General features: G+C 38.3%; 2 protein-coding genes across 2 annotated transcripts; one reads left to right on the top strand and one right to left on the bottom strand.

The window, feature by feature from the left end:
- LOC115778870 (uncharacterized) lies at positions 1-16340 on the bottom strand. Its single transcript, XM_030727230.1, has 23 exons — positions 16251-16340; positions 16041-16104; positions 15501-15905; positions 15221-15325; positions 14932-15123; positions 14592-14777; positions 14270-14458; positions 13999-14184; positions 13599-13778; positions 13364-13490; positions 13224-13273; positions 3711-3796; positions 3502-3580; positions 2976-3371; positions 2702-2806; positions 2412-2603; positions 2072-2257; positions 1751-1939; positions 1483-1668; positions 1142-1348; positions 825-1004; positions 589-718; positions 1-496 (listed from the first exon to the last, which is right to left on the bottom strand). The coding sequence occupies exons 1-23, from the start codon at positions 16251-16253 to the stop codon at positions 436-438; spliced, it is 3684 nt and encodes a 1227-aa protein (XP_030583090.1). The 5' UTR covers positions 16254-16340; the 3' UTR covers positions 1-435.
- A 3197-nt stretch (positions 16341-19537) lies between these two features.
- Positions 19538-20541, top strand: LOC115779302 (14 kDa phosphohistidine phosphatase). Its single transcript, XM_030727898.1, has 3 exons — positions 19538-19758; positions 20088-20212; positions 20289-20541. The coding sequence occupies exons 1-3, from the start codon at positions 19545-19547 to the stop codon at positions 20379-20381; spliced, it is 432 nt and encodes a 143-aa protein (XP_030583758.1). The 5' UTR covers positions 19538-19544; the 3' UTR covers positions 20382-20541.
- Positions 20542-26570: the final 6029 nt, after the last annotated feature.

Genomic DNA, 26570 nt, shown 5'->3' with positions numbered 1-26570 from the left:
ACAAATTACAGCTTTATACAGACACACACCTGAATAAACATTCAATTCACAACATCTTTTTAATAAAAAAACAAAAATTCAATAAATACTATATCAAATTATTCACAGTTATACAGTGAAATGACAAGTCACACATGATGTTATATTACATTTACAGTAGCAAGAATTTTCCAGCATTTTCAAGAAGTTGTAGAACAATGTGTTCAATATAAAACTCCCTTTTGGAGAAAAAAAAACATGTTGAAACAACATTTCAGCGCAGTCATGGCTCTTTTTAAAGTTTCAGAAAAGCTGTTCAGTGCAATTGTCACATTCAGTCACTTCTTGTCACATCGGGTTTGCCAGTTTTATCCTTGTGTTATGCTACTGCATGGGATTCGTATTTTTTGGATTACTGTCTTGTCTGTAGTTGTCTATAAAGAATAGACAAGTCGTCTATATTAGGCTATCCATGCTGTTTTTGTAGCTCTGTGGAGAAGACTCTAAGTCAGAGTTGCTGTAATAAAAGAGAAAAGAAGATGAGCACAGAAATTCAACAAACTTCAAAAGAAAAATGAATCATTTAAAAGAGGTGAATTCTTATCTTACCTGCTCAGCTCATACATGGATGCTTTCTTCTTCAGCTTTTTCAAGATCCACATAGTCAGACACACACCAGATAACAAGGCAGTGCCCCCTACTGCCACAATTGCAGCAACTGCAATAACTGAAGAGGGAGCTGTGGAAACATTATGAAATGTGAATAATGTAAATCTTCGAAATCTATTTTGTCAGTGTCTGGATTTAAATTTCTTGTCCCATTTGGTACGTTTTTGTTCATTTACCTTGACAGGTAGGTTTCTCTCCGGTCCAGTTGCCATTATGATCACAGATCAGCTGCTCATGTCCTTCTAATGTGTAGCCTTGGTCACATGTGAAGGAGCACTGAGAGTTGTAAATTGACTCACTGCTTGAGCAGTTGATGTAACCGTTTTCAGGAGCCTCAAGCAAGGGACATCTCACAACTGTTGAAAAGAACAGACATCACATATTAAAAATAAGAACTGACTTTAGTGTCATTAAAACACTGCTCAAAATGGTCTGAACACACAAATAAAATAGTGAAGCACATGCAGTCCAAGTAAAATGGGTTTACATATACCTGTGCAGGTTGGTAGTCTGGAGGTCCATTGGCCTGGATTTGTACACTCCATGCTGAGTGCACCTTGCAGCTCATGTCCTTCATCACATGTAAAATTGCAAACCACACCAAGTGGATGTGGTGTCTCAGGAGTAACAAATGAAGACAGAGAGGGGCTGCAGTTTATCTGACCATTTGTTGGAACTTCTGGAGCAGGACATCCTTTTGCTAAAAGACAAACAAACAAAAAAAGATCAATAACATAATCAAAATGAAACAAACAAACTGGTAAAACTGGTAAAAGTGCTATAGTGAATAAACAGTGTTTCTAGTAAATTTTTATTTAAAATGGGTTTCCGGACCTTTGCAGGTAGGTATGTCTTTATTCCACTGTCCATCCTCAGAACACTGAATGGTGTTTGCTCCCTGCAGTTCAAAGCCTTCTTCACAGCTGAAGCTGCAGGTGGAGTTTGGTCGCAGTTCAGTCAAAGATTCGCTGCACTGTGTGATGAGGGGAGCTCCTCTCTCTGGATTCTGACAAATGATGGCTAACACAGGAAAATATGTTTATTACTGAATGTGGACTTGTACAGAAAACTGGTGGGTTATACTATTAAGTGTTCCTCTCACCTTCACAGTGAGGCATCTGCTGACTCCATGTAGCTGCTGATGTGCATGTCACCCTGCTGGGTCCCACCATGCGGTAACCTTGGGCACAACTGAAGCTGCAGGTGTTTTTGTAGCTGAACCTCATATCTGTGTCTTCTCCACAGCTGACAAAGCCATTTTCCAAATCGTGCAGAGCAGGACACTGGACAGCTGCAAAACAGAGGGACAGCAAAAGGAGTTACAAGAAAGTTTTTTGTTTTAATCAACACCGAAATTATCCCTAGAATAACAGAGACTGCCCAATTATAGAAGGAAAGTAAAACATAAAATATGTAGCCATACCAACACACAATGGCTGGGATGCGCTCCAATGTCCTGATGCTTCACATTGCAGAGACAGAGAACCAGACAGTTCATAGCCTTCATCACAGGTAACAACACAGGTGGACTGGTAGCTGAACGCGCCAAGAGGATCAGAGCACTTCAGGGATCCATTTGCAGGTTCAGACAGCCTTTCACACTGAACCACTGTAGACAACAGGAGAAAACACAGCAGCCTATGACTCCATCAATGTGTATTAAATAATAAAAAGTAACAAAATGTAGTTTCTCAGAATGTTGGTAGCCATTGGATAACATCTCAGCTCTTTATTTTTTGTGTTATTGCAGGAATTAAACTCACATTCACATGTAGGGGGCTTTTCTGACCATTTTCCTGAGGAAGTGCACCTCAGAGGTCTCTGCATACTCAGCTTGTATCCTTCCTTACAGGAATACCGGCACAAGGAGTCATAGGAGAAATTGCCATGCTTGTGAGAGCAATTTACATATCCATTATCTGGGATGATCACCTCGTCTTTGCTACATTGCACAACTGCCAACAAATAAAACAACACACAATTAGATATCAAATGCTTTAAGTGCTGTAAAATGTGCAGTTAAACTAGGCCAACATCAGTGTATTTTTCTTACCTTGGCCACACTTGTCTCCATAAAACCCTTCAAAGCAATCACATTTGTGGCTGTTGATGGTTTCGACACACTCTCCATGGAGACAGGAGTCATTCTTACAAGCCGCTGGAGAAAGCACATGCACTTTTATAAACATTGCTATATATAATAAAACAATGTATCAACAAATAAATAATTTCAGTCTTTTTCATCAAACAAATAATGAACAAAAATTTGAAATCTAAGGCAACTAAAGTAAGCTCTTCTATTACATCAGTCACAAATTTTTGCTCACCTGTGTAGCACAGAGCAGTCTTTAATTTCTCACAGCTCTCGTCATTCCACTTGCCTCGCTCCTTTTCCCTTTTAATGTACATCTCCACACAGTCCTCACTGACCCCTTCTTTGTTGCCATTATTAGGTTCTCCTTTTGCCCAGTTGGTTGCTTCTTCTGTCAGCGGCTTGTTGGTTCCTACCCAGGTCCAGATATTATTGATCTTACGGATCCCAATCCAGTAGTAGCCTTTTTTGCTGGGAAGCCAGTTGTTGAGATGCTCGATCTCCTCCTGGTTCTGGATTGCCACCATATCTGTGTATTGCTCCTGACACCAGTTTCGTGCATCTTTCCAATTCATTGTGTTGTTTGAGTAGAAATAAGACCAACACTCTACACTAGTCCACGTGCACAGCACTACAGATAATGAACAGAGTTACATATTAGATACAAATGTGGCAAAAAAAAGCATTTTTGAAAAGTTCTATTTGGTTCTAAAATGATTTAGCAACACAGTAAAAGTTCTGCTTGCATTAAGTTTACATACTTGACCAAATAAAGATAAAGCTGATCCATGAGCCAGAGTTCTTATGTCCAGAGGTTTGAAGTTGTCCAACGAAGGAATTCTATGAAAATTCAATTTAAATAAACACATTCAAATAAATTGATAATATTCTACCATCACTAAGGATGATCTAAAAGTCAACCAGTCTGCCGTAAAATAATGATATTTAAATTGATATCCTTTCCACTCACCATTCTAAGTGATGTGCCTTTTAACCTACAGAAGTTTGATTCTTTAGTCTTCACCCTCAGTATGTGTAGGCATGAAATGATTCTGACTGTTGTGCAGTGATGTGCCTCTTTTTATGTGCCTCTTTCTCCTGTCTAATCAAGGTTTCCTGGAACCTTTCAGTGGAATTTCCCACACTCTCTCCAATGCTCAATTCCACAGAAAGCTTCTGAAACATTTCCTGTAAAAAGATGAAAATAGAAAAAAAAAAAAAAAAAAAGGAAAAATCTATTCTCTAACATGGCACAAAATGAAATTCATTTAAACTAAAAATACAAAAACAATAAAATCTGTGGTATAATTAGCATTCAAAGAGATAGATAAGTTCATATATTGGAACACTGGCTGTCCATTGTCATCACAGATTATCTGGTCCTGCCCAATCATTTCATAGCCTTTAACACACCTGAACTCACAGGTTGAGGTGTAGCTGAAGGGTGTGACGGGTTGGCTTCAGTTCATACTACTCCCACTGAAGTTGGTGCGTTACAAAGTTACAAATGTTTTGTAACTTTGACATCTGAAATATACGTTTTTATAAATAGGTGGCTTCCTGTTGCCGTACCCTGACATAGAGAAAAGTGGTAGTTTCCGGTGCCAACAGGTTTGGCAGATCAGTTGAGGTCCACTTACTAACTGAAATCCAACTTCACAGAGAAAATGTCAGGAAGAAAGGAAACTTTTGGACCTGTAGGGATGAAACAATGAGAGCCTTGATCTGGATGTGGAAAAGAGTGAAACTATATTAATCAGAGAAAGTGGTCAAGTCTTTTGTTCAGGTTTTTAAAATATTGGTAACCCTATCAGTAGGTTAAACAAAGACACAAATATTCCTGAGGAACAAGTAAGGGACACATTAGTAACAATCTAATTATAAATGGACTGATATTACAAGGTACCAGAGAATGAACTGGAAATGAGTGAAAATGAGTGTTTGTGCAGTTACTGGTTTGTGTCAGATAAAATAGGAGAGACTTGCACATCATTCGTCTTTCAGTGAGTTATCTACTAACTTGATTAGATAAGTGTTCAGAATTACCAGAATTAACAAGCTATCCCTGAACATTTAATCGCTGTTCAGTAATCACTAACACTTTTAAAGTTAATATAGTATGGCTGAACACACCGTCTTAGCTGTCTTTAATTACTCATTCTTGTCACAGAATTTTCATTAATATGACAAATAGCAAAACACCATTATTTATTTTCCTGAGACTGAGCCAGTGGCAAATTTCGTATCATTTTGACCATAACTTCCTTTCAGGAAGGCTATCATTCCTTTCATTCCACCCACTAACACCCACAGTGAGACGTGCACACACACTTACAGCCAGGCCCTACTGCGCATTTTATTGACTCACATTTATTTTTGAAATGATTGTAAAGGAATGAAGCACAAATGTATGAAAGATATCCTGATAATAAAAAAAAATCAAATATACCCAATTACATCATTTATATTCATCCACTGTGTCATATGTTACTTTTAGAGTGTGTTAGACAACGAGCTTAGCTGACTGATATTTAAAAATAGCATCCAGTGGGTGTTTTGCACATTTTTTTGCCAATGCATTGTAATGAATACTGTATAAGTAACTATCCAGGTGTCTTTAAAAATACTGTAGGTACACTCACAGGCAACTCCTTTAGTTACATGTAGTAAGTACTGGGTTGGAACCTTTTTGCTTTCAGAACTGTCTTCAGAGATTTTGGTCCATGGGTCATTCTCTAAATTCGGTGCACTTCGTGTCTTCCAGATTTACCTCAAAGATTTCCATATAAAGTAAACCACAACATTTCTTCAAAAACAAGAAATTAAATATCCATGTGTCTTTACAATATAACACAAAAATTTTTAAAAATTATTTTTTAAAAATTTTTATGGATTGCCGAGGTATAGAGGTCAGCCAAATGAGCATGTCCCCACTGATCAACATTCTTCTTTCACTGAATATAAAACAAATAAAAATAGCCACTAACCACAAATTATTTCTACTAATATAAAAATTTGCCGGTATTCTTTAACCTAAAAGAAAGAAATATGAGAAAAATATAGGACTTATTTATAAAATAGTACTTTTTAATCATGTCCCCCAGTTTTGTTCAACCCCGTAACAGCATACCAATTCCCCCCTTTTTTAAAATAATGGTTCAGCTCAACTTCCTCAGCACCCAGGAAGTGACATCACTCAAGTCTTTTCCCGCTCACACTGTAAAGACTGGTAAGTGTTAGCATACTTTCTTGCCTATATTTCATTGTTTTTATCCACAGACTAAAATTGTCAAGCTCAACCTTTCAACACTGTTACATGCATAAATTATATTTACTATTTTTGGGGAAAAAGCAAAGAGTAGTCTTGGAAAAGTATATTAATTTCTTGTTTTCCTCATGCCATATGCTGCTTCATACCCTATCTAATATGGACTTATGGCTACTTTTAGCTGAAATCTTCAACCCCGTAACATTCAAACCCATAACAAACCCCACTGTTACGGGGTTGAATCATTGTTACGGGGCTGAGGGTTGGACTGTTCTTAAGTCAGGCAGCCCCTTTTCTCTAACTGTTATTTCATGATTATTATTTTCAGATTGCAGCTATCAGATGGCTAAATCAAATGCAGAGAGAAAGGTGGATTTTCATGTTCTTATTGATAATTCTGGGAATCAAATTTTGACTTGTACTAGGAGGAGGTTTTACAAGTAATTGCTGGCTAATATGGCTCCATCAGCCTTTTTCCTTTGCAGATTCATAATCTTTGTCAAATTCCCTTCATTTTGATATACTACTTGCTATATTTCAGACATGACTAAATTTTCACAGTCATGACCACATGACCTTGAAGGTTAAAGGTTAAGATTAAGTGCTAATGCCAGGGTCATAATGTAAATGTAATCCCAAATCAAATAGGTACCTATGTAATTGCTAAGAAAGTGACTGAAAGCCTATTTGAAGATGTACTACCATTTTTTTTCAAAGTCACAGAATAAAATCAGCTTTTTCATTGTTTTACCATTAAAATGAATTAATGCCTTGCCCCCAAATTTGCTGGATTCAAATCCCTCTAGAATGTGAACCCCTGGTCCGATTTTCAAAAACTAAACTGTTCTGTAATCTGTGTGAACAGTTCTATCATTTTAGCTTAGAATTTAAACCAAACTGACAACTTTCAAAATTTATCCAAGTACCTATTTTTAGTTTAGTTTAGTTAATTCTCAATTGCCATTTTTAAGAGCTGACAACAATGCACTTTTTTTTAAAACTGCAGATAGCACAGATGGTAGATTTAAACACATATAAAATTATTTTAATATTAACATTTATATTTAAGAGTGTAACTGTGTTGTGATGTCAGTAGTTACATTGTTAAACTGATTACAGTGAAACAGATTTTGTATACAACATTCAGTCTATGCTGTCCTTCATTTTTTTTCTTCTCACAAGACAGATCTGTTCAATCTAAATGTGATGTTATTTTTAAATGATGTTAAATATTACATATCTAGTGTTATGCTTCTTTCCTCTTGTTTGTTTTAATGACTTAAAGTCAATTTCAACTTGATTAAATGTCATTTATTCAACCCTGTTACAATGTTTTCAACCCTGTGACAGTGTGTTCAACCCCGTTGCTTGATATGTTGTTATACATTTTTTGATAGTAATAACAAATATTACACTAATGTTTGTTGAGCTGTATGCAAAGTTTAGAGGACAAGTAGAAAACATAAAAAAGCCTGATCTAATGTTTATGCTAAAGTGTATTTTCATGATTTATGAAGACTGCTTGTACATTAAGTTGCCATATTCACAACACATACACACATACTACACAATATACTTAGGACCTTTGGGGCAGGCATGTTACATAGAGGTTGATGAGATGGGGCCGCTGGCCCCATTCAGATCCTCTTTACTGTCTGTCCCCAAATTTTATTTGCACTTTAGACATGGAGGGTTTTGGGGGGGCAGTGTGGGCAAGCACTGACGTCCAACAGTTAGTGCTTGTGGCACAACTGCCCCCTCAATTTTAACTGCACCCTATACACCTCATTCATTCACAACATAAACACATACACTTACAAGTTGGGCGGGGAGGGGGGGGGGGGGGGGGGGGGGGGGGGGGGGTCATCTCACACCCCGATTTCTTACACCTTGCCCGGGGTGGGGGTCGGGTGGTTCCTTGGGGCCGGGCTGGCGGCGTTTTGGGGTCACTGTTGGCCCTGGGGTGGTTTCCACTCGCCCCATCTTCGGAGGGTGGGTAGCTATGGATGAATGTGTGTCTTTGTATTTGTCACAGTCTTCGTGAGTATGGGTGGGCGAGTGAATATGGTGTATCTATGTTTATATGTGTGTGGGTGAGTGTGTTTGTGCATAAATGTGTACACGTGTGTGCTTGCGGGTGCGCGTGTGTTTGTATGTTTGGCTGGACCTGGGTCTGGGCCTGTGCCTTGCCTCCTGGCCGCTCCTTGCTGGTTGCCTCCCCCCCCCTGCCCCCCTGGGGTGTGGGTACCTCCGGGTTCCTGGGTGGGGCTGGATGTTCTGATGTGGGTGGTGACCTGCTTCCCTGGGGGCTGCGGTGCGGGGCTGCATTGGCTTCTTCGGCGTGGGGGGGGGCTCTGTGGGGGCTTGGGCGGCCCTCGGGTGCCGGGGGCCCTGGGGCCCTGCTGCCGGCCATGCAGGGGGGCTGGCCACTGGGGGGGGGGTGGCTTCTCATTGCCTCAGGTTGACTGCGGGGACTCCGTCTGAGACCTCCTTCCCCCGTCTGCTGGGAGGGGTGTACGGTTGTCTTTAGAATGAGTGGCCGCGGGTCTTCGTAAGTCTTGATGGGCTGCTGGTGGCCTGGGCTACCTGGGGTTCTCTTTGCCTGCCTCTAGCTTCTGGTGGGCGGGGCTGCGGCTTTCTGCCTTCATTGGTAAGCACATTTCATGACACAAACACATACACCCACATAAAAACACAAATGGTTGGTTTGTGTAACTATGCATCGTCTTTTATTTTGTTTTCCCCACACAATCTTTAATTTTGCAAATATTGTCAATATCTTATGTTTAACAGGTGACAAACTATTTGGTTTACCTACTTGCACTTTTTCCTGTTTCTTTTTTCTATCCCCCCCCCCCCTTTTTTTTTTTTTCTCCCCTTTCTCTTTTCTTTCTTTTCTCTTTTCTATTTCTTAAGCCTGTCATTTCTGGCACAATTTGTTAAATAACATGTTAAAAATAATTCAAATAAAATAAAGGGTCACACAGTAACAAGAGGAGCCTATAGAGAACCTATAGAGCTTATCTTGAAATAGCAAATATGTTTGGCACAACAATGCATTCAGATCACAGTTCTGTTTGCAAGATCTGCCAGACATGAGAGGCTAAAAAAAAAAAAAAAAAAAAAAAAAAAAAAGTTGCCCTATTCTACTTGACAGTCAAATTATTATTATTTAGAATCAAATAAAATATACTTACAATAAGTTAGTTTACACAAGGGACAGGTGAACTGATTGATTATGTTTCAGAGTTATACTCATATAAGAATGAAATTGTCCTGTTACGGGGTGGAATATAAAACAACCTAAGGAAAAAAAGAAATAACTAATAATTTTATGGGATTTCATTTATAAGGTGGGAAAACATCTTTTCTCAGAGGTTCAAATAGTTCTTCAGTAGTTGCAATGTTCAGAAACACTATTTTTTTGAGGTTTATTTTTCAGTAACCTGAGAACCCAAAGTGCACCGAATTCAGATATTGACATGATAGCGTCATTTAGTTGCTGCAGATTTGCCAGCTGCACGTCCATGATGTGAATCTGTCATTCCACCACATCCCAAACATGCTTTATTGGACTGAAATCTGGAGACTGTGGAGGCCTTTTCATTGTAGTGAACGCACTGTCAATTTCCAAAGACAAATAGCTGAATTCAGCACTTACCTTATGTGGTTACTTTTTATTGCTATGAGAAACAAATGGAGATGTGAAATATTTTTGAATAAGACTGCATTGAATCTCTCCAAACAATCGTAATAATATCTTATGATGATGCACTGGAAGAATAATCTATGTAGCAGAGAAATAACACTAAACATAACACTAAATGGTCAGCCTTATGCTGAAGTATTTATTGCTAACTCTAAATTAAGTTTATGCATAATTTCAATAAGGATGGTGTGTATTCCCTGATCTGCCTGCGTTCCTGGGTGTTCAGTCTTCTAGGCTATTCTTTGCATCACTTGTGCTTTCCAATGCTGCCAATTTCAATTCTGTTGTCATTACTTAGGACTAATCATTTTCTTTGAGGCCTTTAAAGCTTAGTGCTCTTCTGCCAATTTTCCTTTCAGGCTCTCATTCGTGTGACCCACTTTGTCCTCAACTCCACCTCATCCTGATTATTTACGGTAGAGATCCAACAGTCTCCACCTGCTTCATCTGTAGTGGTGGAGTCTAACTCTGCTGGGTCCTACTTCCTACCATTGATGGACTTCCGTTCTGCTCTGTAGCGTCATCGAAGTCTAATCACCAAATAAGATATTATTCAAATTCTATACCTCCATTAATTAAATTCACTTCTTTCAAGTGAACTGTCCTTATTGAACTATATTTAAACTTTTAATATGCAAAATTTGGTTTTGGGCTGTTCCAGATCCTGGTCTGTCTTTCCTTTTTCAGGCTGATTGAGAGGGGGGCATTCCACAACTGAGGGAACAAACAGGTTAAACGGTGATGCGGTTATTTAATGTCTCACAGTAGCTTTGTAATACATTAAAAAAAAGAAAAAAGAAAAAAGTACATGCTGATGCCTGTAATATGATCAGCATTTATTTTGAAAATGTCATTTATGGCCTCAGATACAGGAAAATTATTACACTGATGAAATTCTGGTAAAAAACAAATTCAGTGTTTTGAGTATGAGTCACTGAAATATGTAGCGTATGCTGTGTGGAAAGAAATAGTTTAAAAAACATTCTTAAAAATCCAGACATCTTAAAGTGTATAAATAGGAATATATATCTGCCAGGATTACCTGACTTCAATGACTGTGGTAATTTCCTTAGTTCAAGTATGCCTACATATTCTCCATTGTTTCACAAATTACTATTACAATGGGAAAATTGAATTTTCCCATTGTAATAGTAAACTGCTCTCTTGTTTGGCACCTGTCTCTCTTACAACCATGTTCACAGAGGCAGGTGGTACGTTTGATGGTCTCCTGGCATCTCCCTCTCATGCAAGATGTTTCTTTACATTGGGCAATTAAGAAAAAGCACATTACTAAAATAAACAACCATTATTACTACCAAAGTCATATGTCCAGGTATTACTATTATTATTCACATGTTGCAAAACTCCATTGTTACAGCAGTTAAATGTTTAACAAATAGCATAGATGAGTAAAATGGTTTATAGCTTACTAAAATAAAACACAATCTAACCAAATGAAATATTGTATGGGGTTAAAATATATTCAGAAATCAAAATAACGCAACAAAGAATCTGTTACTATAAAGTTTAAATAAAAGTAATAATATGATAATAACAAATTAAAATAGTTCAAAATCAGCAAAGAAAAAACAGAATGGCTTCCTAAATGTAGTAAAAACAGCATATCAACTTTAAATACACTTATAATAAAAATTTTATTGTCAAATTTATTATTGATTTTACATTGTTGCATTTCCTTATCTTTCCTCTGTTTCTTCCTGAGTTAGTGTAGATCTCCACCCAGAACTTTGTAATGTGGTTATTATTTGGCTCATTTGTTGCCCATTAATAGTTACTGATACATGTGCCATTTTGCTCAATCCAAGTCCAAGTTTCATTATTGTGGGTTCTGGTAATTCCAGTACAGGGAGTAATCTCTTCTTCCCCAGGATGGAGTCCAGACAGTCATTCTCCTTTTGGGTTCACCATCATGTCTGTGAATTTGGCCTGGCACCATCGTCTGGCTGCAGTCCAGTTCATTGTCTTGTCTGAGTAGAGATCCATCCAGCAAAGAGTAGTCTCTGCCAAGGAATTATCTGAAAGTTTTCAGAACACTTCATAGTGTGATAATTAATTATGAAACGTGACAGAGTGTTATGTCGCATGCCGGCCAGTCTTTGCCCAACAGCCACACATTTAAACCTAAAACCACCAAAGATAAGCATTAATATCCACTTCATCTTCAATTTGCATCTGTTGTCTATCCAAGGGGAAAGGTGGATATCATCATTAAAAATGACTGATGAAGACATTTTTGACCGGAGTTTATGTTTTAATAACTTAAAAAACTGCTCTCTGACCTGTTTGACAGAAGCCATTACTTAAGTTAAATCCTTTATTATCTGATCAACTCAAACACAAAACAAAAAAACTGTTAGAGCAGTAAAATAAATGTGAGTTACATACATTTAAGGATCAGTGCCAGGCTTTTATATGTACTCCTTTGTCATTCAGGGCAATGCTATCATAGAATAACTCAATGTTTACAAGATTTGTCACCTTCAGCTTTATGTAAGAGATCAGATCCGTTTCCTCTCCCACTGAGGTGCTTGCACAAGAGACACTCAAATTATTAACTAACACAATGAACAAATAATATCCAGGAATGTAGTTCTTCCTTCCTTGTATATCTCCTCCTGACCTTTATGATGGAGAGGTGAGTGTTTGGGGCATTTTTCAAAAGAGGCTCTTTTTCAGCCCCTGAATAAACACATGGTGGATGAAGGTCATTGCTGAAGCAGTGAGAATAAATTGGTGTTGGGCAGAATTGATGAGTAAGTTTATAAAGGCTGGCTGCACACGAGGCTGCTCAAGACCCTGCTTGGCTAAGCATTTGTACCACCATGGGAACACAACTGACTAAACATTTTTTATTAGTTGATGCAGAAATGTGAATGCAAACAAAGTCTTGCAATTTGCAAAAAAAAAAAAAAGCAGTGTTTATTAGTTTTGCATGTATATCAAAATTTCTACGAAAGGAGACACAAAACATCAGTGTCTTGAAGTATTACAGCAACTCAGTAAAAGAAAATACAGCTTTATACACACAAACATCTGAATAAACATTCAAGTCACAGCATAATTTATAAAATAAATACTGCATAAATACTGTAATCATATGATGCAAAATTATTCAAAGGTATGCAGTGAAACACAATTCACACGTTATGTAACATTTACAGAAGTGTGAATAGTGCTACCTTTCCACCTTTCCAGCATGAAGCTGTAGAACAATGTGTTCAATAGAAAATTCCCTTTGGGAAGAAATATGTGACATAACAATATTTCACAGCAATCACAGATCTTTTTAAAGTTTCAGTAAAATATGATGCAAGTATTTAGTGCTAATGTGTAAATAAGCCCTTCTCAACATTATTTAGCTATACTTTTTTTATACACTAGTATACATGCGCATAAAAATGTTTCGAGATCTTTTGCATTACTGTAGTGAAATATATAGTGTCTGTAGTTGTCTATAAGGAAGGTAAGCGCCTTCTATATTAGGCTGTCGCTGCTGTTTTTGTAGCTCTGTGGAGGAGACTCTATGTCAGAGTTGCTGTAAAAAAGCAGAGAAGGACATGAGTACTGAAATTCAACAAACTTCAAAAGAAAAATGAATGATTTGAGAGGTAAATTCTTACCTTACCTGTTCAGCTCAAACTTAGTTGCGCTCTTCTTCAGTTTTTTCAAGATCCACATAGCCAGAGACACACCAGATAACAAGGCAGTGCCCCCTGTTGCCACACCAGCAGCAACTGCAGTGACTGGAGAAGCTGTGGAAACATTGTGAAATGTGAATAATGTGAAGCTTTTGAACTCAAATATGTAAGTGTGTTCATTTGAATTTCTTGTTGCATTTGATCCCTTTTTTGTTCATTTACCTTGACAGGTGGGTTTATCTCCAGTCCAATTGCCGTGATGATCGCAGGTCAGCAGGTTGTGTCCTTTTAATGTGTAGCCTTGGTCACATGTGAAGGAGCACTGAGAGTTGTAAACTGACTCACTGCTTGAGCAGTTGATGTGACTGTTTTCAGGAGCCTCAAGCAATGGGCATCTGACAACTGTTGAACAGAGCAGGGAAATACGACATATTGATATCACATAATGAAAAAAAAAAGATTTTTTTAACAGAGGAAAATAGATTAATGTCTCAGCTCTTCATTTATCGTGTTATTGCAGAAGTCGCATTCCCATGTACGGGGTTTTTTGAGGCAGTACACCTCAGAGGTCTCTGCACTGCTAAGTTTCTAGTAAATTTTTATTTAAAATGGGTTTCCGGACCTTTGCAGGTAGGTATGTCTTTATTCCACTGTCCATCCTCAGAACACTGAATGGTGTTTGCTCCCTGCAGTTCAAAGCCTTCTTCACAGCTGAAGCTGCAGGTGGAGTTTGGTCGCAGTTCAGTCAAAGATTCGCTGCACTGTGTGATGAGGGGAGCTCCTCTCTCTGGATTCTGACAAATGATGGCTAACACAGGAAAATGTGTATTTTATTGAATGTGTCCTCATTATATAGAAAACTGGTGGGTTATACTATTAAGTGTTCCTCTCACCTTCACAGTGAGGCATCTGCTGACTCCATGTAGCTGCTGATGTGCATGTCACCCTGCTGGGTCCCACCATGCGGTAACCTTGGGCACAACTGAAGCTGCAGGTGTTTTTGTAGCTGAACCTCATGTCTGTGTCTTCTCCACAGCTGACAAAGCCATTTTCCAAATCCTGCAGAGCAGGACACTGGACAGCTGCAAAACAGAGGGACAGCAAAAGGAGTTACAAGAAAGGTTTTTGTTTTAATCATCATGCAAATAATCCACACAATAAAAAAGACTACACAAATAAGGAAAGTAAAACATAAAATACTGTATGTAGCCATACCAACACACAATGGCTGGGATGCGCTCCAATGTCCTGATGCTTCACATTGCAGAGACAGAGAACCAGACAGTTCATAGCCTTCATCACAGGTAACAACACAGGTGGACTGGTAGCTGAACGCGCCAAGAGGATCAGAGCACTTCAGGGATCCATTTGCAGGTTCAGACAGCCTTTCACACTGAACCACTGTAGACAACAGGAGAAAACACAGCAGCCTATGACTCCATCACTGTGTATTAAATAATAAAAGTAACAAAATGAATGTTGATCAGAATGTTGGTAGCTTTTGGTTAAGGTCTCATCTCTTCATTTTTTGTGTTATTGCAGGAATTAAACTCACATTCACATGTAGGGGGCTTTTCCGACCATTTTCCTGAGGAAGTGCACCTCAGAGGTCTCTGCATACTTAGCTTGTATCCTTCCTCACAGGAATACTGGCACAAGGAGTCATAGGAGAAATTGCCATGCTTGTGAGAGCAATTTACATATCCATTATCTGGGATGATCACCTCGTCTTTGCTACATTGCACAACTGCCAACAAATAAAACAACATACAATTAAATATCAAATGCTTAAATGACATAAAATGTGCATTTAAACTAGGCCAACATCAGTGTATTTTTCTTACCTTGGCCACACTTGTCTCCATAAAACCCTTCAAAGCAATCACATTTGTGGCTGTTGATGGTTTCGACACACTCTCCATGGAGACAGGAGTCATTCCTACAAGCCGCTGGAGAAAGCACATGCACTTTTATAAACCTTTCTAATTATAGTTAAATAACATATGAAAACAAATGTTAAAAATTCAACGTATTCTATCAGTAGATTACCAAATAATTAAAAAGAATACAAACTCTAAGGTAGCTAAAACTGATCTAGTATGTTAGCCTCAAACTTTTGCTCACCTGTGTAACACAGAGCAGTCTTTCTTTTTGTACACCTCTCGTCATTCCACTTGCCTGTCTGCTGATCCCTTTTAATGTACATCTCCACACAGTCCTCACTGACCCCTACAGTTTGTTTATCTTTGCCATTATTAGGTTCTCCTTTTGCCCAGTTGGTTGCTTCCTCTGTCAGAGGCTTGTTGGTTCCTACCCAGGTCCAGATATTATTGATCTTACGGATCCCAATCCAGTAGTAGCCTTTTTTGTTGGGTAGCCAGTTGTTGAGATGCTCGATCTCCTCCCGGTTCTGGATTGCCACCATATCTGTGTAGTGCTCCTGACACCAGCTTCGTGCATTTTCCCAATTCATTGTGTTGTTTGAGTAGAAATAAGACCAGCACTCTACACTAGTCCACATGCACAGCGCTAAGGATAAACAGCAGAGACACATATTAGATGACGGGGCTAAAAAGGGTGAAGTGTTTTTTTTTTTTCTTAAGTTCTGTCTGTTTCTAAAACTTGTAACTTGGACACCAAAGATTCAGTTTTCATTGCACATACTTGAGCAGATAAAGGTGAACTTGATCCATGAGCCATGGGTCTGAATTAATCCAAAGCACAATTCCTAGAGAAATTAAATAAAAAAATATACTTTAACATATATTTATAACACACTATCCATCACTAAGTGTAAGACATAACTGAATAAATCTACACTAAAATGAATTTGCAGTAAAAGGAATCAAATTTAAACTAATAACTACCACTCACCATTTTAAGTGACAAGCCTGAAAACCTACAGAAGACTTCAGCATTCAGCTTCAGTGCTTGCAGAGATCAAATGTTTCTGATTGTTATGCACTGAAGTGCCTCTTTTTATATGCCTTGCTGGCTTGGTCCAGGTTTCCTGAAAGCTTTCATCACAACTGGGCTTTGGAGTGGAAATCCCCACCCCCATTCAAATTCTTTTCCATTCCACAAGAGACTTTTCCTTTCGAATGGAGATAATAAAAAAAGTTAAAAGAAAAGCAAAAGTACAGAAAAAGTAAAATCAGTTCATATTAAGTGCTACTCTCAGTTTTAGTACTATCAGTATCATTTTCATAAGCAGAAAACAAGGGTATCTATTCAGGTGCTGCACTTCAAACGTTATTTGAGTTATTCCATTTTGTGCTACTTTATAAGAGTATTATACTGCACTTTAGGGGAAAATATTGTACTTTTTTTACCTTATGCACAACCAGTATCAATACTAGCATTCGCCAGTGTGTTAAGATTTGATAAATGATGAAACATTGTTTTAGACAAACTCATCCAGCAATATATATAAAGCAATCAGAAGTGCACCACATGCTGTTTAAACATTTGCCTACTACTACAAATATTTAAATTTAACAGCATTCTGTTATTTTGCAAGTCTATGATGCTTTTAAAATCCAAGATCTTTTTATTAATTTCTCCAAACCATTAATATGAGTGAAGGTTGACTAAATAACAACTCAGTTGCAATACCACAGCACCAAAAATTATAGCCTACAAAATGACCATGCACTGAAACCCAACATTATTTTGCTTGCAAAGTATTTATTGCAGGACTGCTGAATTAGACTAAATAAGTTTTTCTTGAAGTCCTATGAGGTGCTTAAAAACAAAAAAAAAATCTTGTGGTGAGAGGACAAACGTATTCCCTCATCTCCTTTCACATTCGTGTGAACTTGAGTGACATCCCATTCTTAATCCATAAGACAGTGGTATGCTGAGGCATTAAGAATTGCTTTCACTGGAATTAAGGGGCCGAGCCATACTCTTAAAAAACAACCCCACACCATAACCCCCCCTCCACCAAACTTAAACTTGGCACAGTGCAGTCAGACAAGTACATTGTGCTTGGTGATGTAAGCTTGGATGCAGCTGCTCAGCCATGAAAACCCATTCCATCAAGCTCTCTACTCACTGTTCTTGAGCTGATCTGAAGGCCACATGAGGTTTGCAGGTCTATAGCAATGTTGGCACACTATGCACCTCAGCATCCACTGACCCCACTCTTTCATTTAAAGTGGCCTACCACTTTGTGGCTGAGTTCCTGTCATTCCCAACTTTTCCCAACTCATGCACTAACAGTTGATTGTGGATTATTTAGTAATGAGGAAATTTCATGACTGGACTTGTTGCACAGGTGGCATCCTGTCACGGTACCACACTGGAATTCACTGAGCTCCTGAGAGCGACCCATTCTCTCACAAACGTTTGCAGAAGCAGTCTGCATGCCTAGGTGGTTGTTTTATACACCTGTGGCCATGGAAGTGACTGGAACACCTGAATTCAATGATTTGAATGGGGGAGTGAACACTTGTCAGTATAGTGTAACTACTGTATGCTTTAACTGAGACTATATATGTTCTTTTTCAAATGGTCTTTATACTTTTACTGAGGCAAATAATTGAAATATTAACCTTAAAACAAACCAGTGAACTAATATACTAATGAGGCGACAAAGGACAAATTTGTTTGCAAAGACATATCAAACCGCACGACCTAAGATGTGGAAGTATTTCCTGGGGAAGCTACAAAGGTACACAGTACACATAAAAGTGCACGTATTAAATCAAAGGCCACTGAGAAGGAAGTTCATTTTTAGAGCTGTGTAATGTAAGCTGATAAGAGCCTATCTGTGAGCTATTGACATGATGTCAGCTTTGTGGAAACGGCAGCAAAGAACATTATGTTCAGCAGCACTAATGAGAGCGTCTTGTGTTTGCAGTTGTGTTGTAATCTAGACCAGCCTAAATCTAACTTTCAACTGTGTGCAATGATTCATTCTGACAACCGCACAGCCAGCAGACAATGCATAGACTGGAATGTGCTTGCATGTCAGAATTGACATGCATTTGCAAAGGCTGTGTTTGTAAAAAGAAGGGGATTATATTTGAAAGGTCACGACAAAACTTATTTGAAAGTGTCTAGGGATGGCAAACATGCGGCACAATGGAGCAGAGGTGCCTGCTGGCTGCCTTTGTTTCCAGAAGTGACAGTTTACATCCTTCCTTTTTTGATCGGAGATACTGGATTGTAGCCACTGTTCTTGGCCCCTCTTAACATTCGTCCCTTCCGAATAATACATAAATAAACAAATATGCTCTCCAATTAACTCATGCAGAGCAAATCATAAAGGAGAAGCTTGACTTCACTTTGATAAGAACATCCAAAGCATCCCCATCCAGACTATTCATTGCACATTTAAACAACATAAACAAACTGTTATCACTTGATGTTGATAATATTACAAATTATTAACATTAAAATTACTGTTATAGATATGATTTTTTTTAAGGAACATTTTTATTTTTAACAACATTGCTCTTTTGACTTGAATTACTGAATGCAGACTGGATTTTTGAACAGTTAAACAACTCATCACCCATAAATCATGAAAATTCAAAATGTTAATTTAACTTCACTGCCTTATTTGGCATGGTGATGTGGGTGAGCCTGAGTCTTTTTGAAGTTTGTCTTTCAGTTTTTTGGCTCCAAACTAAACGTTTCAGGGAGAATTATTGTTTAAGGAAATCAAAATGCAAAGAGAAGTCTAGCCACCCAAAGCAAAAGCATCCATCCTGCTCTCTGCTGAAGTGGTTTTGATATGAATCCAAAAAAGATATGAATGCTTTGGGTCAAGAACCAAAAGGTCCTCAAAGTGAGGATCAAACTTCTTCATGATGTTTGATCTTGACCTCTGATTTCTCAGATAGTCAGTAGCGGAAAATCTTTCTCTTGCAACAGGAAATGAAAGATAACAAAAAACCCCTCTCTTACCAAATTTAGACATACTGATGATCTCACTTGTGCGTCTGAATAATGTAACATAAAGTTTAATCATGCTAATCCACAGCATACAGTGTCTGCAGTGATTGCAAATTCAAACACTTCGCACTTACTGCCATAAGAAGGCGCCAGCGTGCGAGCGCACTGTTAACCTGCACATTTATGGCTACGAGTCGCGAATGTACTGTCGCTTTAAGAGATGAAATAGAAGTCCCGATCCAAATAAAGGTATCTGAGCGGGCCATGTTCTCTGTGGTCACTAGACCTCTGCACAGTTTGAGAGTCTACGGTATTTTGCATAAGTCTACGGTCGCAATGGCAGACGCTCTGGCTAAAATCCCTGATGTAGAGATTGATCCAGAGGGAACCTTTAAGTACATACTGGTCAGAGTGAAAGTGAAAGATGGCGATGTGCATAAAGACATTGTCCGTGGCACAAAAAGTGCAGAGTATCACAGTAAGTTTTTACAGTTTGCTTAAACAGGAGCGTGAACTGCGTCAGTTCAGCTCGAGATGTCGTGCAGACCAGTGACTGTTGGTGCAGACCAAAGCTTAAGGCATGCAGACTATTATGCAGTGTTGTCCCATTTTAGGGTCCTTCTGGTGAATCCAGAGTGCATTGCGGAGTAGATACTGTGCAGAGCAGAGGAATGAAATTCATCTCAGTCTTTTAGCTTGAGACTACAAAATTTCCGTATTTGTCATTTGCTTCTAATTTTTAAAATTTTTTTATTGTAACTAAACCAGAATCTACATTTCTTTTAAACATTTTTTATTAATTTTCAGATCATATATTTGAAAAGGTGAGCCCTGCTATGGAGGCCTTGGGGATGGAGTGTAAATGCCTTGGAGGAGGGAAGATAGAGCACAACAACCAAGAGAAAAAAATAAGGGTGTTTGGAGAATCTACTGTAAGTTCATTAAAAGCTGAATCAAAAACCAGAAAGTTGTAGTAGTATCTGCTGATGTCACTTCTGTCACTTGCAGGCCTTTGGGAAAGCTGACCATTCTCTTTCTGCGGAGAAGCTGAAGACTTTCTTCAGTGACTATGAAATCACCTGGTCAGATGATAAAAAGTAGCCCTAAGGCTTCATTACATTTAAAATGTCTGCCTTTATTTAACAGTCCCTTTATAGAAACCACATCATGATGCTTTAACTGTTCTGTAAAGTGAACATTCAAATACAGTACTTACCCAATGAAAGCACAAGGTCTGGTTCTGTACCTGTTTTTAAAGGAAAGTTTTAAAAACTTAAAACATCCAGAATTTAACCATCATCTGAACTCTGCAGTTATCATTTTAAATGCTATTTTTACTTTTACTTTTTGTTCCCCCCCCTTGGCTTAAGTTGAATAGGAGTGCATTTGCCAAGCGTAAAGTCCATACAGGAAAGGGTGAGCCACTTAAAATCACAGACATATCCTGTTACTCAGGAGGGAAAGTTTATTGTTTGGAACCCCAAAGACAGATAACAAGGACTTGCTTTCCACCCGTGGCTAATCACTCTTCATTTCTGTTTAATTTCAAAACAATACTGTAATAATAAATGAAGCCCTCAAATCAAAAGACTAACAAGCTGTAGAGAAAGAAAATAGCATTTTGAAAAGTTCTTCGGCCTCCAGTATTTTATGGCTTTAGTCAGTTTAAATATCACTTTTACTTTTTTGCAGCTAAAAATGCAGTTGCAAAAACTGTAGTAAACCGGTGTCTCTTACATCAAATCACATGATGATGTTTAGCAGGCACAGTGTTTACTATGGTCACCTTCACTTTGTATGTCTCCAAACACTTGATATTTGTTACTTAGTAAAGGTAATTAGATTTACAAGTTCTTGGCCATTAAGGATAAATTAAAGTTTTTATTTGATGATTGCACTGTGAACCTTATAGTGTTGTTAAGCGAATTCCATGAGAAAAAATAAGACTCATTCTGAGGTTTATTCACCTTTATCAGACAGTAGAACACAAGAGGGCCAACATTCTCATCTGTGTTGTCAGTACTTGGGGTATATAAATGACTTCACAGGGTAGATTGACTATTGATTGTTATTTTGATTTTTTTTAAAAAAAGGTAGTTTCATTATTTTTCCATTATAATGACCACAGAAGCTATAGATGTTTACCACAAAATACTCTGTTCCCATGAGATCCAAATGTGAGTGTTGGGAGTTTTCCAGTGATTGGGTTAAAAGCTGCATGCTAAATGTCAACAATGGCACACCTTCCTGTCTGTACTTGACTTTTCACTTTGACTCACTGGGTGCTCAAATAGTCATAGAGAAAACATTTAGATTGCTGTGTAACTTTGCAGACAGGAACAGAATTCGCTCATGTTGACACTCCAATTAAAGCTCTGTTCTCCTTGAGTCTCATTAGAAGACTTAAAAAAAATATATATAGCGGCTGAATTCCGCCAGTTACCCCATGACCTTGAAAAAAGAAAAACAAAAGCCATCTTCCTTCCACTTTCTATCACAATCCACAGCCAGTTTCCTCTAAACTGATAACCTTTCCTTTATCTAGGAACAGGGAGGTCAGCATGTGAGGCATGAAACTCTTCTTGTAAAATGCATAGTTTACAGTAAGTAATTAGTAAGTTCTTTATGATCTTATTAGGGGGCATCATCATAATATTGCCATTGTTTTTAATCATGAAAATTTTTTTTTAATATATTTAAAATTATCCTATTTAAATGTGTGTTGCTTTTAAGGTTTACTAGATTGTGAAATTTATTGAGGATCCTCTGGGATTGCAGATTAACCTTCAGACACATTTGTTTTGATTAATTTTTGGTTATGCAGTATTTGTTTTGTTAGATGTTAGATTCAACTCATTGTCATTGTGCGCACAAGGCACACAACGAAATCATCGTTCCAGATCACTCATCCAGAGACGAGCATCTGCGGTCATGCAGCCAGAGACCAGCGCTACTGTTAGGCAATGTGGTTTAAGTGTGTTGCCCAAGGACACAATGCAGCGCAGGGACAGGGGCTGGAACCGGCAACCCTCCAGCTGCAAGGCAAATGCCTACCCACTGCGCCACTGCCACTAAATTTGCAATCAAATTTTAATATTTGGCTGGAATGGACTGCACAGCCTTAGAAAACTTCAAGAGGCTGAAAAACAAGCTGTAGAGCTGCTGCACTTTGAAACTGTGGGCCAGGTAAATGAAATTGTTTTATTTTGGGGGACACTGAAAAAATTAGGAAAAAATGCTTCTCACAATCTTGTAAAAGACAAACTATGACTGAATTCTACAGGACTTCACAGTACTGGTTGTTGACATAGTAATAGGGGAAAACCACCGTACTGCCAGTGTCCCAGGTATTTTTATACTTCCAAGTAAACTTCAAGCAGCATGGAGACCTGTTTCCTGAACAAGAAGTGAGTCGCTTCCTACAGCGGCGCCAGCTCACACCTATGGTGTTGGGAAAAGAAGTCACGGTGGCACTGTGGGTTCACTTCAATGCTTAAGATTTTATCTGCAAAACAATAGCCAGTACTCAATCAGGTCAGACTCAACGGAAATTCCAGATGCTTCAGACAAATAGAGTAATATTTTTAAACTTTAGATATATAGTTGACACATTTCTAGATATCCAAGTCATGTTCTTTAATAGCTGCATGTTTGTATGATGAAATAAAAAAATACAGTAGATGTAGCTATAGCTATAAATGGCTACAGATGGCTCAATAGCTACAAATACCTGGAAAAATTCTGATTTTTTTTTCCTATGATGACCTGTTTTTACCACACTGACGCCAGAGTTTGCCACTGGCACACAATAGATATCACAGTCTGGGAAATTTTAAGCAGAACTTGTTACAGATAAATTGAGTTTTTCAAGTTGAGGAAGTAGAAACTGCTTCTAAAGAGACATAATCAAAACAGTTCAGGGTATTATGTATCCTTCAGGCTATATTTATTTTAAATAATTAGTCTGGTCTAACTGCCTTTGCCATACAACCCTGATTAGCTTAATAAGATCACTTTATTTATGGAATGTGTGGCATATTTTATGCTATAAATCATTATATCATCATTACCCAAATGGCATCTGGTGCTTTATAAATATAAGCATCTGCTTACGTGCTTGTGTTTTGTATAGGACATACAAAAAATAATAGTCCAATAGAGCAGCACAAATTATAGTTAGAGATTTGATAACTGTACAATCAAGTAACAGTACAATATGTGGGCAGAAAAGTTTAAAAAAAATGTTTCAAAAACCAAAATCATTTAAAGAATAATAATGAAATGAGAGCACAGTAACATAATTAATAATTTAATCATTAGTATTTAATTAATAAATATTTAGATAACCAGATAACTTGTCTATATAAATATTTTAGGCTTGCATTCTCATGTAGCATGCAGACTGCTGTCATGCTGTCTGCGCTCTTGTTTGACCCCTTTGCAAAGGCAAATAAAACTCATAACGATAACCTAGTTGTGTGCACCTCAATTTATTTATGATTTCTACAACACTCTCTAACTTTGACGTACTCATTTCTAATCTTGTTCATTCTGGTCGCTCCCAATGAACATTTTAGCACCTTCAACTCTGCCACCTCCAGCTAAGCCTCTTCTCTTTTTGTTAGTGCCACTGTCTCCAAATTATATATATCGTAGAATGTCTCACTACCATCTTCTAAACCTTCCCTTTCACTCTTGCTGCTATGCTTCCGTCACAAGTTAACCCTTGACACTCCTCTCCACCCACTCCACCAGGCCTGCACACTCTTTTTCACCTCTCTTGTGTACTGTCTGTTGCTTTGGTTAGTTGACCCCAGGCATTTCAACATCCAACTTGACTGCTTCTACTCCCTGCATCTTCACTGTTACACCTGTCTCCCTCTCATTCACATACAGTACATGTACAGTATTCTATCTCACTTCCTTTTTCTCCAGAGAAGGCTCTCTTCCATCTGCTCCCCACTCTCACTACACATCACAGTGTGGTCTGCAAACATCATAGTCCACGGAGACTCCTGCCTGACCTCATTTGTTAATCTGTTCATCGCCTTTGCAAGCAAGAAGGGACTCAGAGCTGATCCCTGATGTAAACCCACTCCCACCTTGAATCCATCTGTCACTTCTACTGCACACCTCACCACTGTCTTGCTGTCCTCATACATGTCCTGCACCAGCCTCACGTAGTCCTCTGCCACTCCTGACTTCCTCCTACAGTACCACAGTTCCTGTCTTGGCATCCATCCTCAAAGAGACCTTCTTGATGCTTCTCCATCAGGCATCCTCTCACTCTCCAAAATTGTGTTAAATAATAGGTCCATTTCCCTCTCTTCTGGGCATCTCCATACCTCCACAGGTATGTCATCTGGACCAACTGTCTTTCCACTCATCATCGGCTTCATAGCTGCCTTCACTTTCTCCTTACTTATCCTCAGCACTTCCTGATTCACAAACTTTCTTCCATCTGTCCTCCTCTCTTTATTTTTCTTCCGTCTTTACTTGTTAGTACTTTTCTATCTCTGTCCTTAATCACCCTAACCTGCTGCACATCCTTACCAGCTTGATCTCTCTGCCCAATCGATACACGTTTTTTTCACTATAAGCCTTTTCTCTTGCCTTTGCCACATCTCTATTTGTTGTGCAGCTAGACTCCCAGTACTCCTGTCTGCTTTCGTTATTTCTGCTGCATATTTTTTGTCTTTACTGACTTGATACCAACTATAGTCACCAACATGCCAGAACAAATGATGAGTATTTCCCATGCTGTAACCTTTTGTACTTGAAGAAAAACTTGGGGTTGTCTATAATAATGTAAGGTCACCTTGGGCAGCTTTTCTATTAATGCTCTTTTCTTTTTAAAGGAGGCCATGCAAAGTCCAGAATACAAGTTGTTCCAAAAAACTGCAAAGATGTGCAGATTTTTTGCCAGCACTTTGATTCATTACATAAAGGTAGCTAAAATTAGGTTCTTTTTTTTTCCAGGTGTTTTGACTATATAAAAACTTTCAAACATTCAAAATCACCCCTTTGATTTCCAGCTTCACACTTCTTTCTTAGCACTCCTCAGTGTGAGAATCTCTTCACCTGCACAACACTACATCACCTTGTTAAAATAATGACCTGTCATTTTTTCCAGGTTTTTCAGAAAAGACAAAAAGCTGAAGGAAACATCATGAACTAGATGATTTAGGCAAAAAATTAAAACTTTTGTTAAAAAAACGATTTAGGCCATTATTTTAACAAGTTGACGACTATATACATACTCTTCCTTCAAGATTACTCCTACTCAATTTCGCTTACTATTTACACCATGGTTGGACAGCTTGAATCTACCTCCAATGCCCCTGGCTTAGCTTCCTTTCTACCTAGTCTCCTGCATACAGAATATATCTCGCTTACTTCTTGCCATTACATCAGCCAGCTCTCCCCCTTTGAAGTCCCTACTCTCACCTCCAAACTCCTGTCTTTCCTTCTTTCCCACTGCCTCCAAACACGCTTTCCTCCTCTCCTCTTCATTGTCTTTGGCCAGCAGTAGCACAGTTTCCACTGGTATGGAAATCTCATACTTGATGATCCACGTTTGATTTGCCAAGATTTTATACTGGATGCCCTTCCTGACACGATGACTTGATATCATTCACAAGAGACATGTTTGACAGATTATAGGTCAACAAGTTACCGATAACATTTTGGAAAATACCGGCAATCATTTTTTTTGGCATGACACCCAACACTACGAGTGCACTTGTAGTTGTCTGACAGTTGCCACAAGACACAAATGGATCATGGTTTATTTAACTGTGCTCTATCCTTTCTATCCCCCTTTTCTATTTTCTCCCCTTTCTCTTTCTTTTTCCTTGCTTTTTTCTCAGCCTGTCAAGTCTGGCATTACTAGAAAACACGTATATGTATGTGAAAAATAACACAAATAAATAAATAAAATGACAAACATTAACAAGAGGAGCCTATAGAGAATCTATAGAGCTCATCTTGGAAGAGCAAATGTTTGGCACAGCAGTGTATTCAGATCACAATTCTGCTTGCAAAATCTGCCAGACATGACAGGCTTAATAAAACAAAAAAGAAAAGAAAAAAATCAATAACGATTTCACTGTAGGTTTCAAGGTTTCACTTTAAATTTTTTTTTTTTTTTTAACTTGGACGCGCCAAGCCAGAGTTGTTATTTACAACGCTTTGCAGTTCTGCAGTTCTCTCATTGGTTGAACGCTTTCAAGTCTAAGGTTTTAACCAATGAGAATGAAAGTGGATGAGTCGCGTTTATCGTAACGTCAC

This window comes from Archocentrus centrarchus, chromosome 4 (genome assembly GCF_007364275.1).
Source record: "Archocentrus centrarchus isolate MPI-CPG fArcCen1 chromosome 4, fArcCen1, whole genome shotgun sequence".
NCBI classification, from domain to species: Eukaryota; Metazoa; Chordata; class Actinopteri; order Cichliformes; family Cichlidae; genus Archocentrus; species Archocentrus centrarchus.
Note: the sequence above shows the minus strand (reverse complement) of the source record. Positions and strands in the feature narration are given on the sequence as shown.

Coding starts and splice junctions, on each gene's coding strand:
- LOC115778870 (XM_030727230.1), bottom strand. Junction 2,807..2,975: donor GACTGCTCTGTGCTACACAG/GTGAGCAAAAAT, acceptor TGCTTTCTCCAG/CGGCTTGTAAGAATGACTCC. Junction 1,669..1,750: donor GCAGATGCCTCACTGTGAAG/GTGAGAGGAACA, acceptor TTCCTGTGTTAG/CCATCATTTGTCAGAATCCA.
- LOC115779302 (XM_030727898.1), top strand. CDS start 19,545: ATGTTCTCTGTGGTCACTAGACCTCTGCACAGTTTGAGAGTCTACGGT. Junction 19,759..20,087: donor AAAAAGTGCAGAGTATCACA/GTAAGTTTTTAC, acceptor ATTAATTTTCAG/ATCATATATTTGAAAAGGTG. Junction 20,213..20,288: donor GGGTGTTTGGAGAATCTACT/GTAAGTTCATTA, acceptor TGTCACTTGCAG/GCCTTTGGGAAAGCTGACCA.